Source organism: Rhipicephalus sanguineus, chromosome 7 (genome assembly GCF_013339695.2).
Source record: "Rhipicephalus sanguineus isolate Rsan-2018 chromosome 7, BIME_Rsan_1.4, whole genome shotgun sequence".
Classification (NCBI taxonomy): Eukaryota; Metazoa; Arthropoda; class Arachnida; order Ixodida; family Ixodidae; genus Rhipicephalus; species Rhipicephalus sanguineus.
In genome coordinates this window covers 147293081-147309018 of record NC_051182.1, presented here as the reverse complement: position 1 = coordinate 147309018, position 15938 = coordinate 147293081, and the positions used below count along the sequence as shown (strand labels likewise).

The 15938-nt window shown below is 42.8% G+C and overlaps 1 protein-coding gene across 4 annotated transcripts in view; it reads right to left on the bottom strand.

The window, feature by feature from the left end:
- The window catches only part of LOC119400211 (uncharacterized), a 30814-nt gene that overhangs the window by 1796 nt on the left and 13080 nt on the right, over window positions 1-15938 (bottom strand). For 3 of the 4 annotated variants that reach the window (XM_037667214.2, XM_037667215.2, XM_049418000.1), the window contains exons 6-7: window positions 14111-14328; window positions 2027-2148 (exon numbers count right to left, since the gene is read on the bottom strand). In XM_037667214.2, the coding sequence (XP_037523142.1) occupies window positions 2027-2148; window positions 14111-14328 (340 nt within the window). Of the gene's footprint in view, window positions 1-2026; window positions 2149-7631; window positions 10314-14110; window positions 14329-15938 lie in introns of those variants that run through there. The other variant, XM_037667213.2, reaches the window with a different exon arrangement.

Below are 15938 nucleotides of genomic sequence, written 5' to 3'. Positions count from 1 at the left end.
TGTCCTCTTCCTTAAATCCCTGTACTCTTTACCATTTTATAAATTTTGCCCACTTAGTGTTAATTCACAGAGCCGTCAAACTCCAATCACACACAGAAAAATGCATTACAGTCCCAATGGAGCAATGTACAAACTGGCAACAGCGACAGCAACATCAAGCACATTTTTATTACATTGGTGATAACAGTTCATTGACGGCTTACCGGTTTACCAGCTCCACCTCAACAACACAATGATCCACATTCAACACGCTGACGTATAATTTACAGTACTCACGGATTGAAACAGGACATATCAGGGCTAAGTAATGCACATACTTTTGTTTCCACCATCTTCAGTTCGGGTCATATCAGCGTAATTTCAACTCGGACGCGTAGATCGGAGACAACATTATCTTTAGAGACCAGATTCATCGCGACATGATGTGGTTATCTTGAGCAATTGCCAATACCAGTCGTTACACTAAAAAATATGATGTCGCATTTGAATGCGTAAATATACTGTACATGTAAACAAAACAGTAGTTTCAAAAACAACTGGGCATATGCGCAGCTTCTCAGCTTGGACATAACCGAAAACAAATTTGCGCTATATTTCTAGCCTGAGATTTCCTTCTATTTATGCAAAAAAAAGAGCATGAAAGGCTTCAGAATAAACAGATATTTAATTACAAAGTAATTAGGGATTACTACTGTAACACGCATAAGTTAACGTATTACGGCATCATTTTTGTCGCAATATAATATTGAGTCGCTTGAAATAACATTTTATCGATTCGACGCCTTTACAGACAGTTCTTCAAAGGTGGCGTCTGAAAGAGTTAAGCTTCACCTCTAAGAGTGCAATGCAACAGTGTTATTAGGCCCCGTTCACGTTGCCATCTCATTCGCTTGCCGTGCTTCGTTTCTCGGTGGATACCTCTATCGTGCCGTGAGAAAAAAAAAGACTGTGTGTGTGAGACACTAGCCGTTGTAAGCTCTCCTAGGGCACCTACTGCAATCACAGCTGCAAGGCATACCCGCTATGTGTCTGTAAGGTTATACGTGCACCTACGCAGCTGCAGACTTTGCTGATGCTGTGGCTGCTGCTGAGGATGATGAATTATAGCTCAGCCCTTTGTAATGAGTTGGCAGCTTTCAACCACCTACTCATTAAAGGGACACTAAAGTGAAACAATTATTCGGTTAAGAATAGTAAATTGCACTCTGAGAACTCTAATGTCGCTAATTTTGCCATCATATGTCTTTTAATAGAGGAGAAAATCAAGGTCATAGTTTCATTTTTAAATTTTGCACTGAAATCCCCCCCGTGATGTCACGGATCTGAAATTGTATTTTTCGTATTTTGGCGACATTGCCTCACTGAAATTTTCTGAAACTTCGCATGTTAAGTATATGCCCCAGTCAGAGGACAATGTACTTCATTTTTACTGAGTATGAACTCATAGGATCTTGTAGACGCCACCAAAATCTATGATGTCATGGCGGTTGGGGTTGGAAATTTCAAGGTGGAGTTGCCACCCGTCTTTTCTTTTTACGTGTTTTCTCACTTACCAACGTCTTCCCGCAGCAAGCGTGGGGATTTTAAAATTGTGAAAGAGTAATTTACTAATATGAGAAAAATCGTTTCTCTCTTTAGCGTCAATGCACATGGTGTGACGCCTGGTGCAACTCTATGCTTCTGGAACGCAATACTACATCTCTAAAAGCACCTGCTTGACTGACATGACGAATGCATAGGGTCTTTTTCTGAAGCAGTTTCAAGCACTGGCATGGCTCTGTTGTAGAATACTTGACTGCCATACAGAATATCTAGGTTCGATTCCGTCTCGAACTCGGGTTTTTATTCTCTGCATTGATCAGGATTTTTCTCTCATGGTCCAGCCCCCAATTTTTTGCTCACAACCAATGCCACCGATGCCACATTTTCTAACCCTATGTGTTTATATATTTGCTATAAAAGATTTGGTTTGATTTGATTGATTTGACACGGGCTCTTTAATGCATTAAAATCCGGTGCAACTTACCTCGATACGCAGCTGATTCCTGGTATGCATGTGATAGGCAATGCCCAAGGCCACGATGACCAAGGCAAACACAGAGCATATGATGGGAACCAGGATTGTAGACAGCTGTTGCTGCTGGGACACTGCGTCGAGTGCACGCAACAAATTGCATTTCGATGACCGAACGCACAAGAATGACTCGGAAATTGTGTTCATTAAAAGGCTATCATTTTGTGAACAAAGCGCACAACTTGGGTAGAACTCAGCTCAACATAATGTCACATGTTTTTCCAATCCTATTCTACAAAATGGGTAGAATATTAAGACGGTACAGCATTTGTTTAGCACACTTTCATCAAAACATTCTTGAAGTAAAGGTAGAATATCTAGCTGTTCGTGCGCACGGCAATGTTAGCTGGGACCACACGACATCACGTGCAATTACCATGTTCCCACTGCATTACCGCTGAGCCCCATGTGCAACATAGGAAAAAATATAGATCCCAACTGAACGCTCCTCAAATCTCTCGGGCTGAGACACGTTTCTCGGCCAGACGACTCAATACGCCTGTGCATCTCGCACAATGGAAACATTTATGAACTTTCTTAAATATACACTGCTCTCATTGAAACGCTTTAGTTTATATAGTGTTGTAGTGCGTTTCGTGCTTGTTTTGCATCCTTCGCACACTGTGCCTACCCCTTCTTTTTTCCTCATACCCACATGGAATGGCATGCTAGGCATACCACCAGGCAAATCTTTATGGCATGTCCCAGAATTTATATGGCCAGTAGAAGAGCATCTTGATTTGATCAGAGATGAATAAATGTGAGTCAGAGGCAAGCACCCCTCATTAGATTCAATGATTACCTACCGAGCTCGTCATCAGTGTTGCCAAGTGGTGTGCTAGTTAGGAGGGCTAAAGGTCAACCAAGGAACTGTTTACCAGTTTGTAATCTCACACTGTAGTGATCTTGCAGAGGTCATCATTTCAGTATGTGATAAATATACCTTACAAAATTTGTATAAGAATGTCTTATCTTAACATTGTTCCAGTTTTGCTTCTTCTACTTCCGACTAACACCGAGGAACAATATGGTGGCACAAAAAAAATGAAAGGCTTGTAGACATTCTATTGAATAACTTCGCCTAACTTTTTCTTTATAATGCCATAGGAATTCTGCGACTAAACCAAAGTCACAGTGAACACATCTGCAGGTTTCTTTTGACTTCCACAATTTTTCTACAGGTTTTCTGTTGACTTCCGCAAACAGAACGAATTATTAGTTATAACAAAGTAAATTAATAATTCTCATTGATAATCGAATGAATTTATGTTTATAATGAATGTCTAGATACAACAAAGCTGCTTTTGTGGCAGGTAACACTTCCTGATAAGAATGTTTGACTATCAGCATGGTACGGAGCTCAAAAGCACGCTCAGTAAGGTGCAATAGTGCAGTTGGAGTGTACACTGAATTCTTGTGTTGTCATTAAGAGGGGATGTGGGGCTAAAAACACAACTTTAGAAAAAAATGTGCATTTTCAAAGTTGAGTTGTTTTGGATGGATAGTTCATTAAAGAACGTGCTCACCTAGTTTGGTTGTCATCTGTACAGCAGAAAAGAATTTACAAATTATTTTTACGCGAGGGTGGCACAAACTTGCTGGGGAGAGCGTCGCTGAAACACCCCTTTCAAGACGCGGCTGCAAAGCGGACGAGAAGTCGAAGGCGAAGTGAATGCCCATGTTACATTGTTTGTTTTTCGCGCTTTTTTGTCACAGAAGACCTTCTGTCGAGAGTACATCAGAGAGCAAACAAATAAATCATGAAGGCACATTTTGGGCCGTGCGCCGACAGCAGAGTCACTGGAAAACTGAAACTGAAGCTCCGATTGGTTGAAACGTATGACGTGACCATCCACCGCTGCTTTCGCGCCAATTCTGAGTTACTCCTGCTGTGTTTGTGTGCCACTCGGCTTATATGTTCGTTTTCCTGGGAGTTCATTACGATCAGCGCGTGGTCTGTTTTGTGACCGACACGTGATGTGAGCAACACTCTCAGCTCGAAAGCTGCGAAAAATTTAAGACGATTGCATGAAATTGTCACAGAACAGCGTAATGTTGATGATGAAGGCCGTATTTATGCAGGAGGTCACTTTGATATTTTTTTTTTACCATTTAAATAAATATAAGCATGTCGTGAAACCTTTAAACTCATTTTTCTCAGTTCGCATTTTTTGGGGGAATGAGCCTCTTAGGAAAACTATCACTTCCAAACTGCTTCGCCAAAAGCTGCTTACAAGGTTGTTTATAGACTGAAATTTTGTTAGGAACAAGATAAGGTGCTTTTCTGATTTCCCTAAGTTGTTTCTAACACAAAAAAAAATTCATTAGTCTGACATGCAGTGACAAGAAAAGAAATAATCTACCCTTTTTAGAGCGATGGCATTTTTACAGAGACGTCACAAAAAATATGTGACTGGCCTTATCCTGCACTAGAAACGTTCTAGAAGACATAAAATAACAAATAACTCATACATTTTCATTATTTTTGAAATGATAGTTTTCCTAAGTTAGCATACATGATTGATCATTATAACAGCTGTAGGCTTTTTGGTATTCATGCTAGGGTGCTGAAAATTGGAATATGTCCTAATATCAAGAAGAAGAACCATCCCTGAAATTTTCATCAAAATTAGCACAGCAGTTCCAAAGTTGACATTTAGCCCCGCATCCACCCTTAAAGGGAAGCTGAAGCACTTTTTCAAAAATATGACTTTGGAGTGTGTAATTGTAGTTTGATCCCTGCTGAATTCGGAAACCAATGTAAAAGTTCACAGAAGTGAATGCAAATAGCATTTCTTCACAAAAAACAGTGGCTGCAGCCACAGGGCTTCTTGAGATGCTGATCAAACGCGGTGATGTCATCTTCAGCAGGATGAGTTACCGGCAACATGAGCACTGTTGAAGAATGGCCTTCGCGATCAGTTCCAACAACGTGTGCAGCTGGAACTTAGTTGCGGAGGCCACGGTTGAAGACACGACAGTGCGGTGCGGCTCCGCCAAAGCTACTGATGATGACGTAGTTACGGCTAGTTCGCTTCCACGCCCACGCTTTTGGCACGTTCACATGGGCGGAGCAAGACAAACTTTTACTTTCTCATATTTTAAAGCTCCTGCTACCACTCCAGCGGAAAAAATTACGCCATCGTCGACAATCATGTTGGCACTTGTTAAAAACAAAGTTTTACCGAATTCTAAAACCACTTCAGCTTCCCTTTAAGTACTGTCTTTGAACTTTGAAATTTTCAACACTTTTGTACCGCTCAGTACAAAATGAAGAAAATGCAAACAACCGTTGATCACCTAGGTATGTTTTTATTGGCTGAGAAGGTAAAACCGCTCTCCAGTAAGACTAGGCCTCTTAAATATAAAGGAACAGCAAAAGACCCATGAGGGATTCTAAGAGGTTGCGCAAACACACGAAGTACAATGAAAACCGAAGATATATATATTATCGCAATACAGGCACACGCACACACTATGTCCACTCTGACGTCGATATGATATCACAAGTGCTCTGTAAAGCACCTCCTGTGTAGGATTGCATTGAAAAATTCACTCATGCACTACAGTCTCATTCACTTCACTCCTACTAAAATCTTTGCAAAGGCGTTGGAAAGTCACACAACCCATGATGGTCACAAAAAAAAAAAAAAAACCTAAAACCACTTGTAGTCTCAAAGTTCAGTCCAACCCACCAAGTAGCTGGCCCTTACTAGAAAGAACAAAGTGGGGGGGTGCGGGGAGGGTACTGGCCGACGCATGTACATACACAATAAACAAAAGCAAGGGTTAACTCTATATAAATGATATCCTCCAAAAGATATCAAAGATTTTGTCATAATAAAAAAACAGTGAAAAGAGAATGATCTGTGCACTAAACACAACTCTCAAACTGCCAAGCAATGAACCTATCAGAAACGAGAAAATTTGTGAGAACATTTGCGTTAATCACTTGTTTAAAAACCACATTATGGCGACATCAGTTCTACGGATATGCTGAGTCATTGAAGGTTCCGATATTCTGGCAACTTGAGCATCAGTACCCCTATATGGTAGAGCATTAAACATTTCTTTTTTGCCTGTCTGCAAATGGATCAAGGGTTATGTAACACCGGAACACCAGACATCGATGGTAATCGCGCTGTTCATAACGCCATCTCGTGGTGCTTTATCTTACCACAACGCACTGGAAAAGTTTTTTGTGTTGCATGGTTGTTTTCTCAGAAGTGGATGAATGAACCAAAAAGACTCACAATTTGGCTTTTGCACCAGAAGACACCGAGAAAGTGATAGCACAGGGTCATCGGAGAAAAAAAAATTAAGGCATGCAAATAGATCCAAAACGGGAAACAGACAATACAAACGCGAACTCTCAGCTGCATGCACAAATAAGTTTTGTGCCAGCCTTTCTTCTAGCGCAACTTTTCAGTTGCTAATCAACGTTTGTCTTGCATGAATTAGGTAGAAATCTACACTTCGATATGGTAATACCTAAGGCTCAGAGATAATTTGCTATCTCTGTTAAAGTGCATAATATAAAAGTGATTATCATCATAATGCTGTTTCCTGTTTCCAGAATTACACAAGTCGCAACAGCTCCTCATTGAGCAAAGTGGTGTACACTGATCAAAACTGCAAACCATTATGTAAGGACGCGCTGTTAATATTAAGTTCTCGCTATTTACCATGTAAGTGAACATACATATCATGCTTGACAACCTTATTCCCAGTAGGCAGTGTTCTTGAACTGTGAAAGTTAAGAGAACCGCCTAAAACCTTCCACGACCAGATTCCGCAGGCACACTAAGGCGCTTCTAGATGGCGACGAGAACATGCAGCAATGCATTGAAGCCACATGACGGTGTCTTCACTTTCATTTAAAGGACCCCTGACAGCGAAATTTTTGTTGGTGACTTTTTTGCTGTAATTTGTAGCTTTGTGTCTGGTAATCTCTAAATTAAATCGTAAATGCTCTAGCGTATCGTACAACTAATTCTAGCGTAGTTAATTGTGACCATTTTAGCATCACTTCAAAACGCCCGCCTAAAAACCACAAGAAACTGGCGCCCCATGCGGGGGAGCGTCAAAGACCACGTGCACTCAAGCTGTGGTGACGTTGACAGCGCGGTTTTCAAATCGGGGCCCCGCGCGCAGTAGAGATTGAAAGTATGTGGGTGCCTCGGTATGGGTTAAACCTGTTAAGCGCATGTCCCCTCACGAAAACTACCTCGAGACAACAGAGCCAGAGGGGTGAGGAACAATAGGCCTCGCCGGGTGCCAGTCGTCGTATTGTGCACGTGCGCCCCGCAAACCTTCTGTGACGTCCACAATACTTGCTTTACTCGTGGAACGTCACACGGGGCCTCTATCTACGTCATACCAAGATGTCGCAAGGTGCAGCCAACTCAAGTGAGCACTCACGCTTACTTTAAAACCAAATTAAGATATCTTAAAGGCAACGTTCGTCACTAATAATCGGTCAGATGTGCCCCCGTATACAGGAAAGTCAAACAACACAAAGATCTCGAGGTTTCAATTTTGGTGTCAGGGGTCCTTTAACGCAACATGCTTAGCAGGGAGTCCTTTCTCAGCACAAAGAAAATTCCCCACTGCACGGACGCCGATGACACCAATGCTAATCTCTGATATATTGTATTTCTGCGATGAAGCTCTTTACAATATCGTTGCTTGCCTCCCTCAAAATGTTAAGCTGGTACGGAAAGGTTCATACGTAGCAGTGTACATTTCTTAAAGACGTCAGTCAGAAAAGCTTGACGACTCAGTTTCAAAACGCAATTTAGGTTTCTTGTGGAGCAGAGTTCTTCACTAGTGTCAATAGACCTGCTCCTTCTTGACCTATGCTCGTTCGCTGCAGGTGAAAAAATTTGACATAGGAATACGCTTATTTTCACTAAAGAGCGTAGGACTATCAATGAAGTAAGCCCTGTGGAAACCTCATATTCCTTATGTCAACATCAATGTCATTTTTAGTGTGGCCCTATGGCAGTACCTGCATTTTTTTCTTTTTTTTGCACCTAAGTCGTCGTCCCAACACAGTCGATTCCTATATACCTAAGTCATGTGCCACAGGAACTCCTAAAACACCATGCACAAAATTATCCAACACCAAAGACGTACTCTCACCAGCTTGGGCTATCACATGAACATGTATCATCACCGGAGTGCACAAACTAAAATGTAGATCAGTACATGTGACAGGAAAGTTGACAGCAGCTGTCCGAAAGCTGCTGTGCTGTCACCAAATAACACGTCGGTAGTGACATGCTGCGACAAACTCATGCATCACGTCAGAATACCCACCTATGACATCCAACACAATTTCTCGCTTTTCAAAACCACTGCTACTTTCAGAAGGTACTGCCAACTTGCTAATTGTAACACAAGTCCAGAGATATTTCAGAACACACTAAGAAAACAGCACAAACCATCGTTCTGCCTTACTTGATGCATTGCTACAGTAGACAAACAAAACCAATGACATTTCCTGAAATTGGCATTGCTTCCATTTATCCTATGCAAAGTAAGTGCAATCTCACCAAATTATAAGGGCAACACATCATTACAGCAGACATGAAAATATTCAGACAAAAACCATAAAAAGGCACCTCTGCAACCATTACATCCATATTAAAGAATAGCAATTGTGCCTGACAGTTTACAGATTACACAGACCATCGAATGCAAGCAAAAATAATCTCCTTCAGTGCTGAATTACAAAATGATACCATGTGATTAGATCTGCTGATACTTGCAGAGCTTATCACTGACAACAACATGCAAAGGGCCAAGTACTAAGGAATTTACACTTGTTCGTGAATGCCGCAATATACTTTTGGCACAACGATAAGGCTGAAGCTAGAACCTGTCAGTTTTGCCGTACTTTAGGTTAGCCAAGGCAAAGAGGCCTCAGCGGTAGCCATCTACAATCTGTCTCATGGTCTAAGGAGGCAAATGTAAAAACTTTTCAGTTATCTAAAAGTACAGCTTAAGAGGAAGTGAAATTTGAAATTTGCTCCTATAAAGGGTGCTTTGTATAACACACGATTATTTTGTGCTCTACGACGGTGTGCCACAGACACAATATGCAGTTGCTGTCCTATAATCTGCCCAAGACAACGCATTGCAGCATATTGCCTTTCACCCGAAGCTTCAGCCACATTCTATACCTAAACAAATTTGAACTCCGCTTCTAACTCCCAGGGACTTGGAATTGATTAAAGTTATATTATTATCATATATCTGCAGCCACAGCATTGCCAATGGCACACCGAGATCTTGTATGTGAAACGAAGAATGCTTCCAGATGCCAGCCTAGCGACTTCAAGGTAGCGAGCGATAAGCAAGTTAAGTATATCAGATCCATGTTGCATTTCGTTAACCTCAGCATCTATGACATTCATACTACTGTGCCCTTTCCTAGCAACCAAGCCATTGGAGGTTTTAGAACTGCGCAACCCACCACAACACACTCACTACCTACGACAATAGTTGTAAGCGGACGTCAACACTTCTATGTTTTCACTTAAGGCAGTCGACAGTCACAGGAAACCCTCACTTAGCAGCCGCACACCAGAACTCGCAGCTCCAGACACTCTTTTTGCTCCAGTCACTAACACATACAAAAACAAGTCACTAAAACTGTCCCACCTAGGTCCACACACACACACCCAACCATATCATCCATTAAAAGCGAGCAAACCTGCCTCCCACAGGAGACGGCGGCAAAACGCACAACCGTTGCACCGTGCTCTTCTGCAGCGAAACGGAAGAGCTCATTATCTCTCCACTCTGCCCGTCGTCCAAACAGAACCGTCCACACCGCTCTTCTCGACAGGCACGGAGGGCAGCGCAGCGTCCGTTCCGTTGCCGGGACCTCTCGGCGGCGAGGTTTCAGGCGACTTCTTTTCCTCGTCGTCGCCACGGCGACGGTCGTTGTCGGGCGCCGTCAGGCTGTCGCCCTCGCCGGCGCTGTCGACGTCGCGGTGGGACTGCTTGCTCCAGTTTGGGAACGTGTCCCTCCACGCGCCAAGTAGATGCTCCCAGAAGGTCTTCTCGGTGAGCTCCAGGTCCGGCCGCTGGAAGTCGAAGTCGGCAACCTCGACTTGGAGCCGGTTGCGCGTGTGGATGTGGTACGCTATGCCCGTGACCAGGATGACGAATGCCAGGAGCGAGCACACGATTGGCAGGATGATGGTGGACAGCAGGCCGCTTCGCGGGACTGCGACAGGGCGAGAGAGAGGAGGAAAGAGATGCGGACGAGCGGTCCGGCTAACCGATGGATGTCTTTCGAGGCGCTTGCACCACCGCAACTCCTCAACAGAGTACAGACGGCGAGAAGATATTGCACAGCGAGCATAAAATGAAAGGGTTCTCAACGTGAACGAAGTGTGAGGAAGCGCTGCACAAGTACCATCACCGGTGCTCATCACTTCGAGTTGCGACGTTCGTGACAGACAGAAGCAGGCAGTCCATCGACAAACAGAATGCAGGGTAAATTGAGTGTGCTCTAAGGTCCATTATTATTGATGCCAAGACACAAGCCAGCTTTACAAAAACTGAGGAGAGGGTGGATTTAAAGTCGCATACATGCCTAAATGGATGTAACGAACCAACAGAAAACAAGCATTCCAAAGCAAATGTAGAAGCCAGTTTCGGGCAAAAGAAAAAAAGAAAGAGCGAACTGATACCTACCCCGCGGCTCTCAGCAACAGCAAAATGTCAAAGCAAAACGAACCGCCGAAATGCGGAGGATACGCACACCGACACCAAGCATTAGAAATGCCAACAGGCAATGCAGAGTAGGAGAAAGCAAGGACTACAAAGCACACCTACTACTGATGGAAGGGGAGAAAGCAACCGTATCGAGCACAGCCAGAACTTTGGGCAGAACCAGAACTGGCTGGAGGAACAATGAGTCACCAACCACCAAGCTGAGCAAAGCAGAACTGAACGATAACGCTTCCAAAATGCAGGCATGCATTGTTGCAATGTCGTTGACATAAAAAAAAGGCAGTAGCGTCGTTAGTAGCGATGCGGGCGCTACGACTCGGCAAGGCCACTCAATACAAGGCATTATTATCGAGATGTAACAAAACATCGCCATTAATAAAAGCACACAAGATCACTGGGGTTTTAGGCGAGCACAAGAAAAGGCTACAACAAGATACCGCAGATACATGCAGCAACAGTTCATAAATTCAAATTAAATTTCAAGCAGGCTCAAGCAAACAACAGTGCACACAAGCACACACCCAGAGTTGAAGGGCGCAGTTAAGTTTTATGCAACAATAAGTGACTCGTGCGCACGAACTGGTCAGCATGGGACAAGCCACTACGGCTTAAGCAGTCAGTAAATACACTGGGCGCTACGAAGATTCATTGCAACTGTTTAAAGCCTTTGCTACTGACAGGTACGTATTAACAAGGTTTTTACTGCAATCAGGTGTGGCTTGCAACATTCGCATGGCCACACCACACTGCACATACACACATGCGTACGCACACATTCAGAGGTGAAATGGTAGCATGATGACCTCCTATTTACATGCAATCCCAGCAGAGAAAATATGGCTGGGCAACGAATTAGGGCTGAAGTCATGGTGATTTTAGTATAAAGAATGCATACACAAATGTAGCTGCGAAATTATTTGCTCACTTTGTGCCAGACATATTCTTTCAACTTTAATAGCCATTTTTGGTCCTACAAAACTGTCATACATCATCATAACCTGGCTCCTCTAATGATTTTCAAATCAAAATTAAGCACTTACAATGTTTTTTACTGCATGTACTCAAAGACTGCATTAACTTCATTTTCTACGTAAAAATGGAATTATACAACTCAGCGTTTACTTTTGTCCATTTCCTTAGCACAAAATGTCATCAAATGGTGCCTGATACAGCTGCATAGACTTCGCTAAAAACATCTCCAATGATATTACATCTCCGTCTCACAGGTGTAGTGAAACCTCCTTCATGATTGTGAGAGGTAAGACAGCTGTGCAAATCAACATTTCAGGGACGATTCTGATATCAAAGTAACATCTCTTGACACTTACTACGTGTCGTCCCACTGCAACCTAGAAGCGTGCAGTACACTTCTTACAAATTCAAGACTGTTGCCCAGTTGCAGTTCCAGCTAGCAGACTGCCTTCACTATCACTCACCCCAAACTTCTATTCAGTTTTCATAATCGCAGCACCAGAATGGGCCCATTTTGCTGTTAAACCCTCAGCAATATCAGCCTACATTAGCTGGACAGAAACCAACAAGGAAAGTTAAAGCAGTAGTTTGTCACTAACAAGCATACCAGGTATGGATGCTTAATTTCGAACTATATAATGTACATTTGTGAATGCGTCAATGCATATCAGCCTGACATTTTTCCTTCTCTTCAACCGAACAAGCTCCACATGAACTTAACATTTACATGTAGCTTTAGAAATGAGAAAATATCCTAAATTCAATGCTAACTTCTTCGACGGTTGAACATCATTACAATGAAGTCTTGTGCGACACAAGGTTAACTTCATCTCAATGAATATTCATTAGGTCCGATAATTCGTCAAATTCAAGAAATTGCTTTAAGAGGAAGTTTGTTAGCCGAGGATATTCGATATATCAGGGTTCGTTATATCGAGGATTAAGTGCATTTGTATTTGAATTGGAGATTTCTATATTCAAACATTACAAAGAAAAGTAGCATTCCACCAAAGTAGCATTGTCTCACCATTGCAATTTTCACCTCTTTATTATGGTAGCGCTATTTTGCTCTAAATAGTGAAAAATGATTGGTGTTTTGTATTCATACTGTGGTAATTCATCTTACTACAGTAATCTATAAACATATTCTATTACTGACGTTTAGTCTTTTTTTTTGTTTGTCTTTTTTTCATCAATCACAAAACAATTTTCTATGTCAATTTCTCGTATTACTATGTCTTCTACCCACACCAATCTCAAACAATTTTTATGTAACTCTTTGTATAAACCATGCGATATAGAAGCTGCCCACCTGGTTGGACCTAAGGGTCTTCAGTAAGTAATACAGTAGAATCTCGGTGATACGAACCTCACAGAGGAGCAAAAATATTCGTATCACCGAATACTTCATATCACCAATAAAACTAGCAAAACACTTTTCAAACCATGATATATCCAGAAAACAATTATTGCCATCGAAAGAACCCGTGTATGCTTTTATGGGACACTCGCGAACGGATTGATGAGGGACAGGCACAGCTGGCTGCTGCGAACGCGCGCGTCAATGTTTCGCTTGAGGCCAACGGAAAACTAAGTGTGGAAGTTCGCCGCAACATAGTCATAAACGAACGACAAGAACGCCGAAACGCTTCATGACTTTATGCGACTTTATTGCCTTTAATCTACTGCTATGTTAGCCCCGTACCTTCGGAGCTGCATAGTTGCTATCGATGATCGCATCAATAGCAACCGTGGTTTCGAGCACAGCAATTGTGGCAAACGACGTAGTTCTGTTTTCAATTCGTGTGCGCTGGCCGCACACTGGCCTTCAAGACAGCATCGTTGCTATCTACAATTGAATCTATCGTGTTTGTCCGTAGCGATTGCAGCAGGCTGCATTGCTTTGACTCAGCGAGCACTGTACGTATGTGTACTTTCGGAATTTCATCGCCACCATACATGATTGCATCGATGGCGACCGCAGCTTCGTCCACAGCGGTTGTGGGGAACGATAACCACAGTTCTGACCGTGTGTGCACTGGCCGTGCGTACTTCCGGAGCTTATGGAGCACGCGTCTATTGGCCGTTGCCCGACGGTTTTGGTACCCAAGTTTGTACCACTCGTTGCAATGTTCAAAAGCGTTCACAACATCCGAACTTTAGCACACTGGACACAATGGAATTTGGCCAAGTAACTTTACGAATTCATAGCAAGCCGAAATTCCTATCAGCCGGGTTCGTATTATCGAGGCTCTACTGTAAATGAAATAAAATAAAATAGACAAATCTTAAGTGCAAAGAATGCGAGCTCACCATCGTAGATGTGCACCTCGATGTTTTTGATGTAGGGTTTCGCCTGAACGATGTTGCTCACGAGGATGGCGATGAAGTGTGAGCCATCCTGCGGAAAGTAGTGCACCAGCGGGAACTGGCACTGGTTGGTTGAGATGGGCTCGTCGCATGTCAGGTTGGCCGTTGAGTTGCTGGTCGCATTGCCTGGTAGATACTTCCAGCAGTAATTGTAGGGGGCGCTGGTGAAACCAAAAATATTAAGGGGACTGACAACCAATCTTTAAAGAACCTGTTTTCATTAGCGCAATGGAAACCTTGCCGGTAGAGTGTCTAGTCATAGAATGGCAATGCAGAAAGTGCCATGAACCATTCTTAATAAGAATTTTTCCATCTGCAGCAACTATGAAGTCGTAGACATACAACACATCCTGCAAAGAGTGGGAGGTGAGCGCGAGAGCAGTTCTTATTTGAATGCAGCATTTTGCTGCACGTGTGTGTACTGCGCACTGCGCACGCATGCGCCGTAGCTATACATGCTCCAGCAGTTGCCGTGAAGGCAGCGCCACTTCTAAGCGTGCAACTCCTTTTCCCTCATAACCAGCATAGAATAGAGCGGGGTTAAATAATAACATACATGCACTAATTCTGAGCGTTAAATATGGTGCGCATGAAAACATCAAACTAGGCGCAGTAAAGTGAACGACTCCATAATAAAGCTTCAAGGCGCTGCCGCTAAGCTGCATGACATACCGGTTTTTTGTTACTTTAGCACCCGATTTAAAAATATAAATCCTGCTTAGATCGCAAAAGGGATGCTTGAATCTGTCACTGTAATTCACAATGTTTCCATTTCCACCATGATCTAATCACACCTTCTGGCCAATCTTCAGTCCCTTTAAGCTCCAGAGTTGCACATGCCAAAGCAATGACGCAATTATGAGGCACCTCGAAGTGGGGGGGTCTCTAGATAATTATAACCACTCGGCGTTCTTTAAAGGGACACTAAATTGAAACAGTGAATAGGTTTAGATGGATAAATTTTACTCTGAAAACTTTAATGTTGCTCATTTCACCATCATAGCTTCAATAATAGAGGACGAAATCGAGGTAAAAGTTTCATTTTTAAATATAGAGCCATAATCTTTGCACATGACGTCACGGACTTCAAAGGGCATTTTTTCAAATTTTAGTGACACTGGCCCAACAAAATTTCCTTACACTTAGGTACGTTAAGTCTCTGGACCCCTCAGAAAACAAAGTGCTTGATTTTTACCGATTAGGAATTACGTCGGTCCTAGAGATGTCGTCAAAATAGATGACGTCATGGCGATTGGTGTGGGAACTTGAAAATGGCATCCCCACCCGCATTTTTTTATCATGCTCTTGCTTACCAAGCATCTCCTCGCGGCAAGCATGAGAATTTTGGTATCGTGAAAGAGTCATTTACTAATACGAGAACAATCTGTTTTCTCTTAAATGTCGCTTTAACGTGCACTAAAGGTAATGTTGGCTCTGATGTCAGTGTTCGAGTCAAAATTGCACTGATACAATACAAACTGTAGATGCTGGAAACAAAAGAGTGTGCGTTACACAGCCCTAAGTTTTCGTGTTTCAATCAGTGAGCACTGTACATGGGCGTTGTGGCAATTTACTTCGAAATGCGCCCACTGTGCTAGGGAATCAAACCCGCATCCTTGTGCTTGGTAGCAGGAGGGAAGTTGGAGCAAGAGTCCATATCCCTTTGGGACATTGGGACCTCAGATTATATGCCATTGGATATTGGTTGAAAACCGAGAGACTGGTGTTATAAAGGAGCGGTGCAAAGACAGAAAAAGCAATACAATGAAAG